Source organism: Amphibalanus amphitrite, unplaced genomic scaffold, assembly GCF_019059575.1.
Source record: "Amphibalanus amphitrite isolate SeventyFive unplaced genomic scaffold, NRLGWU_Aamphi_draft 000065F_arrow, whole genome shotgun sequence".
Lineage (NCBI taxonomy): Eukaryota > Metazoa > Arthropoda > Thecostraca > Balanomorpha > Balanidae > Amphibalanus > Amphibalanus amphitrite.
The window spans coordinates 856,005-863,135 of NW_024881561.1; the positions used below are offsets into that span (position 1 = coordinate 856,005).

The 7,131-nt window shown below is 52.9% G+C and overlaps 1 protein-coding gene across 1 annotated transcript; it reads left to right on the forward strand.

Annotated features, from left to right (window-relative positions):
* Positions 1-469: 469 nt before the first annotated feature.
* Positions 470-3,132, forward strand: LOC122378822 (platelet glycoprotein Ib alpha chain-like). Its single transcript, XM_043360353.1, has 3 exons — positions 470-597; positions 1,931-2,269; positions 2,615-3,132. Exons 1-3 carry the CDS (start codon positions 552-554, stop codon positions 2,971-2,973), a joined length of 744 nt encoding a protein of 247 aa, XP_043216288.1. The 5' UTR covers positions 470-551; the 3' UTR covers positions 2,974-3,132.
* The last annotated feature ends 3,999 nt before the right edge of the window (positions 3,133-7,131 follow it).

Here is a 7,131-nt window from a genome sequence, read left to right on the forward strand (position 1 = left end):
TACAGTCCGAAACACAAAACACGCCGTTGCACTGCATTAAGCTATTCATCAATTACAAGAGAGCACTTGCTGTTTGCGTTCAGTGCAGAGCGGCACGTGGATAAACTTTACCTGCATGTGTGAAAGACCAGCCTGTGAGAGCTGGCTCGAGACGAGTGTGAATGTTCTGAGACGGGGAAGGGACGATAAGATTCTGCACTGCCACACCCGTATGCACCCGCACCTGTGCAGCATAGTTACTGACACCGCCATTTACAATAGACTCAATCCCATCTGTTGTTACTTCTAACCATGTAAATGCCCAGATTGTAATTGTAATACTGCGGTAGTAGCTTTGGTTACTTTTTTCGTCTCATAGTGACAGGGGCAAGGTGGCGCGCACCACTGGGTAGGGGGGGGGGGGGTCAGTCGGGCCCTGGGGGGCACAGCCGCACAGGTGCAGTGCTTCCCGCGACGGCTCCTTATCAGTCGATAGGTACGACCCAGAGGTCCTCTCTCTCTCGGTGCCGAACTGGGATACCGCCGGGACTAGTTGACGGACACAGACAGCCATGGCGCCACGGACCGGAGCGGCCCTGTTCTGCTGCCTGCTGATCGGTGAGGCACCGCCGTCTACCTCACCAGTCACCGCACCATCGGACAGTCACACAGGAACCCTCAGTCACCACAGCTCCTTCGCTGCCATCTTCACCTCCTCGTTGTTAGCTACAGTCGCGTTCCACCCACTGCGACCCTCAGCCTCGTTGCTTCCATTACCGGTGAAATCACATGTTTACCTGCCAGTCCCGCCTTGTCCCAACATCACAGCGTCAAGCATGATGAGCTCCAGTTGGAGATTCGTATTTATTATTATCATTAGTATTTTGATTTTTCATGCCATCGTATTTTAGTTGTTTGCTTTGGGTGGTCACTGTCATATTTTGTTTATATCTCAAAGCTAGCTTATAGATACTAACTAAAAACCTTGGATATAATTCACCAGTAAAACGCCCTTTGGGCGAAGAACGAGCGAGCGAGATAGTGAGCCCTGCACGTGCGGAAGGGCGAGAGGGTGCTTCCAACGGGCTTGAGCAAAGCACCCTTCTAACTGGTCGCTAGCGGTGTGCCAAATTTGAACGCAATCGGCCCAGCCGTTCCTGAGATCTGGAAGCGGCATTCTGCACGTGCGCACGTGCAAACGGGGTCCAAAATGACTTTTGCACGGCACCCTACTAACCGGTCCCCAACCGTGTACCAAATTTGAGCGCAATCGGCCCAGCCGTTCTCGAGATCTGGAAACGCCCCCTGCACGTGCGCACGTGCAGTAGCACCCTAACCGCAACACATGGGAATGCATTGCCTGGTGGGTGCCTACCTGTATGCCAAGTTTCAGCGACATCGTCCCAGTAATTACCGAGTTACTGAAATGGGAACAAATTTGGCACCTCTCATTGTGGTATTTTGCACGTGCACTGGGGGTGACCCACATGCATCGAGAGTATCCTATTTTGGGTAGAAGGGATGCTGCTACCCTACAAAAATTATCGCAAGTCAATCGCCCAAGCGGCTGCTGAGATATGAGCCTCTCAAAATCACTACTTTTGCAAGACAGCTTGAACACCCTTGACTTTTCACGTGGCACGTGCCACGACGGTCACTGAGATGTATCAAAAGTAGTCAATTACGGGGTAGAAGGGATGGGGCTACCCAACAAAAAAGACTGCAGGCCAATCGGTCCAGCGGTTGCTGAGATATAAGCCTCTCAAAAGCGTTACAGGCCGGGCCGGGCCGGGCCGGGCCGGGCCGGGCCGGGCCGGGCCGCTCATACTGATATTTTTCCGTTATATTGAAAAGACTCACTTCGCTCGCTGCGCTCGCTCGCTCGTAATAAGCGGCACCGACCCTGAGCGCTGTCCTAAATATGACGCCGTGGCGCCGGCCGCTTCCTCAGCGGGCGGCTCGGCCTCGCTGGCCGACTCAGTCGGCGAGAGCAAATTCATCACGGAGCCGCAGGACGCTGTGGTGGCGCCCGGCGGCCGCACTCAGCTCGACTGCGAGCTCATCGACGGCGACGTGTGCTCCTGGCGCATCGACGGCACCCACCTGGGCGTCGACCACTTCTACAACGTGGACCCGCCGGCGCAGGTACACGCGCTGTTCCCGGACCACGAGCGGGTGTGCAGCATCGTCATCACCGACATCGACTGGCGCTACGACGGCTACTGGACGTGCTGGCCGCTGGGCGAGTTCTCGCACTACAGCTCGCGTGCCGCGCGCGTCACCGTCTCAGGTCAGACTCGGGGGCGGCCGGGTCGGAGCCGGAGCGCGGAGACCCGCGGCGCCGTGCAGGGAATCATTAATGAAGCTGTGATCATGGTAAAAGGGTGACGCGCTGGTATTTCGAGGATATAAATATTGCATGAAGTCGATCTGCTCCCAAACGAGGCGAGTGCTGCCCGAAGAACTCCTTGTTAACCAACTTGTTGGGACATAAAATTATGCCATCTTTGGTTTAACTACTTGCTAATCCTAGTTATTGCTCTTTGTTGCGGCATGACCAACAAATAGTCAATGTAGACTACAAAACAGTTACTAGCATCATTTCAAACGACGCATGCTTCGCCGTTGTTTCCAGGTACCCCGATAACAACGGAGCCGCCGACTGCGGAGCCGACGTCCCAGGCGCCTCCGGAGCCTTCCACCACTCCGCCGGCTCCCGAGACCAGCACCCCTTACCAGCCGACCACGACCCCCTACCAGCCGACCACGACCCCCTACCAGCCGACCACGACCCCTTACCAGCCCACCACCACTCCGTACCGCCCTTCGACGACCATCGGCCCGGACCCAGACTTTGTGTGCCCGACGCCTTTCGGTCTGTTCGCCGACCCGCGCGACGACAGCTACTTCTACTTCTGCGAGGAGGGCCACCCCATCCACCTGCAGTGCGAGTACCCGCTCCACTGGGACGACGTGCAGAAAAAGTGCGACTAGCCGGCGGACGCTGCCGACCGGCTGCATGCAGCGTTCAAGTGGAACGAGAGCCGATGGGGATACCAGGATATGCGGCAGAGCTGGCTCAACATTGGTAGTAGTGTGTCCAAACCATCTGATAATTGTTTTTGAAGCCGAAATAAACATGAAAATATCACGGCCTCAGATTGTTTGTTTTTATTGATTTATTCGACTCACACCACCAATGCAGTAGGTACCTACATTCTACTCACATCCCTTCATTTCATAAATACATAGCGCGTTTAAAATGCAAGCTTTGTACTTACAACGGTAATAAAATTGCCGTCCTTGAATAAAACTTACCTATTTAACACTTGCACTTGCAAAGGTCGACCAGACTCCCCCTCGATTTTGCGCGAATAATTCGCGCAAAAAGTAAACGACCGCGACAAAATTTTCAGTACCCTCAAGTAGATGAATTCTACATCTACCCTGAAAACGTCATAAACTTGGCTCAAATGACCTGTGACCTATTTCTCGAGATCATGTTTGGCCAGAATTGCGATTCGGCCTATGTCGGCTCACATTATCCGCGCGTTTCCCGCCTTTTGCAGTTGTAAACGTTTTAACCTGTGAAATGATGTTGGCCCATGCATTATGGTAGGTTTCAAGGTCACGTGAAGGTCAGGTCAGGGTCATTGACCTTTAATTACCTTGGTTCACTTGTTCGAATTTTACATATTCCTAGGGTGGTTTTTGGAACTGATTTCCAATTTATTAGGTATGTACCTATTTGAACATTTACAAAGTAGTTTTGGTGCCTTCGTAACAGGTTATGAAAAAGTCAGTGGTGGTTGACACCTAGGTACTATGGATACCCGGCAGGAAGCTTTCTGGTTGACCTGACCTGACTTGACCCAGCCTGGTCTAATTGCATGAAGACGTCATCTGTGATCAAACTAACATGAAATCCGTAGCCAAATCTTTTAACACCAACCGCATTTTCGGGTCAGTTCAGGTCACTGACCTATGACGTCATAAGTGAACCTCTGCACGGTCTTCAGATGTCGCAACTTCACAACGCCCTCCCTCACTGCCAGAGGAGCTTTCACAGGGAAATGAAACTTGCAGGATCTAGTATCTATTACGAGTCTCACAACTTGTATGTCTCAGATTTTTCCTAAAGGTCATATGAGGTCAGGTCATTTTCGTGACCTCACCATTATGTAGGTAGGTATATGTAAGTCAATGGGGAAAAATGAGAACTGCTATTCTGGCGCCGGGAACGATCTCCTACTATCTCAAGCACACAGAATAGTGATTTGATGCACTCCTTGCAAGGTTAGATGCTTCGCTTTTGTAATGTTGACCTTGCGTACGTCATTTATGACGTCATCAAGGTCATATTAGTTTTTCGTCAATAACTCCAGATAAAATTGAGCTAGCGAGTCGGGAAAGCCACCAATGGACTCAGGAAGACCTGCCGAATCGAATGATATGCGACATGACCTCTTTCGACCAATTTCGTGACTTGGGGGTGCTGACCTGACCGTGACCTGAGGTCAACACCCTAAGTTGACCTGAACCAAACAAAAAGTATATCATTCGACGCGCCGGAGCAAGGCGAACACGATGCTGCTAAAATCGCGGCTCTGCGGCCGTTTTTTGCGAAGTTATTCACCAAAAACTGAACCGTACCTTGGGGCTTTTGACCTGACCTCAGAGGTCACCGGTTGACCTACGACCTTAAAATCGGGTACCAATCTCTGCGTCTCGTAACGGCGCACACGCTCGTTTTTTCCGCGACGCGCTAGCTCCATCAGGGGCGAAACGGCGAGGGGGGTCGTACCCGCCCCCTTCTGGGCCGGCGCGTATGTAGAAAACCAATAGGTCCGGCGAGGGTTAACCCGCGCCCCGCTGGGGGGGGGGGGGGCAGAATCTGCCCCCTCCCGTTTTCGCCGATAACTTCTAAACGCGTTACGCCAGCGACATCAAACTTTCAGTACCTTATCATACGTCAATTTGACACGTTCCCTGAATATTGGAGCGAAATCCGTCGAATTTCTTTTTTTAGAAAATGACGTTTTAGTGACGTCATGTCCGCTCCGAAATGCCCTTTATCGGCAGCAGAGCCGACTGGAGCTCCTGTGAGCGCTGGCGGTGCTCTTGTTGCCGGCAAATGTCTTGTGAGTAACGATCACTGGTCACCACTAAGTCTATGATATTTTGCCACGATTTTCTTTTCTTCTTCTGAGCCTTGCCTATCTTTACCTTGTTTCTCTTGCGGACAAGACGCTCGGTTTTGAAGCGAGCTGCAGTTTGTCACGTCTCGAGTTGCTCGACTTGGCAGCACGGACAACTGACACTCTCTGAAAACGCTCGGCACAATTTGCTTCTATCGCCATCACCGTCACGTCCGAGACGTATAAACAGTCGGACTGTCCGCCACCGCGCCCCGCGCTCCCCTGGCTCATCTGCGGTGGACGCTCGTGTGTAATCGACAGCGGATGTCCACGTCTTCGCAAACGGATTGGTCTGGTTATCTGATGCAACAGAACGCTTGTCGATGGATCGAGCGGATGCAGAGAGATAATAGCCGTTTTCACGACGGGCTATCCGGCGAGTGCACCTAATTTGACCAAATCTGCACCTAATCTCTTTTACAGCAAATATCTTTATTTTATTAATTTATTTCAATGTTTTAATCGATGATGCTCTCTAATAATATGACAAAGCAGGCATATAAGTAATTAGTGCAACCCTAGCTGATAGCTACTAAGAGACACACTGAACCTAATTTGACCAAATCTGCACCTAGTAATCTGCACCAAATGTGTACCAGATGGCCGTCGTGAAAACGGCTATTGATGCGGAAGCGTCACGGGGCCGGCTAGGGCCTGATTGAGCCGGGTCGGGCCGCTCATTGTGAGAATCTCCCGGTAAACCAGGGATAAGCTCCGCTCGTTTATCAACATTAGGTACAGGTACCGTCGCTGATAAAGGACAAAAATAATAAAGAAGAAGATGTACACACACCTATAGCCCCACATCATGTAGAAGATACGGCGAATACCGGCATGTCCATCATCGGACATCCATCTGCTCTGGAGAAAGCTGAGTGGTGGTGTATTAAGGGGACGCGTTGGTCAAATTCCCCCACACCTCCCCCACACTCACTGCCAGCCACAGCTTCCTGTCAACGGTACACACACAGATAGCGAGAACGGATGCCGGGGCGTCGGCTATTTCTGCAGCGTCCGGCCACGTCACACCAACTTTTCTCACTTTCTTAGTGGTTTGGATTTTTTTTTTTAATAAGCGTTCATTTAAATTTCCTATTCTGTATTGATGACGTGATGTCTAACATGGTCAACCACAATCACATACAAGGGCACATTGAAACCTGTAACCGTAGGCCAGCTGCTCAGTGGCTGCTGGCTACCTGTCTTTTGCCTGCTGTCAGCATGTGGTCAAGAAAAATACCACAATCGTCCCAAGAACATCAGGCCCATCGCAGCAACGAATACACGCACAATACTCCGCGCCTCCGATAGCCGCTGTGACGCCGGACAGGGCTGCTGCCATCTCCGCGGCCAAAGTTCCGCGATAGGCGACGATAGGAGCTGGGACGGCCGGCCGCCGCGCCGACTCCGCGACAGTCGGTATCGGTCGGCGGAGCACAGGTGCAGTGCGTGGGCGGGCGAGAGAGACGGTCACCACTCACCAGTCGTCCGTTATCAGCTGTCCGTGCGGCGCCAGTGGTCAGTCTCCAGACGGCGACTAACAGTCGCCAGTCGTCTCTCCACTGCATCGGCAGAACCTACCACATGAGATCCGGAGGATTCCCAGACCGCGAAACTAGCCTGTGCCCGCGATAAGCAGTGGCCTGTGCTGTGTGCTGACGGTGTGCCTGAAACGCCCACTGGTTCTGATCACTCACTGGAGACAGACCTAGTGAGGACGGGCACATCGCCACCTGGACACACCGGCTCCTGTGCCATCCCCCAGCACCAGTCCATCGAGGTCAGAGCGAGCTCGACCCCTCGCTCGCTGCACCATGGATTTCCTGGAGAGCAGCCTGGCGGCGCCGTCGGTGCCCAGCGACCCGGTGGCGCCGGTGCGGCTCAAGAGGAAGCGCGGCCCGGCGCCGGGCGACCGGCCGGAGCCGGCGCTCGGCCGCCCGCTGCTGGACGAGCA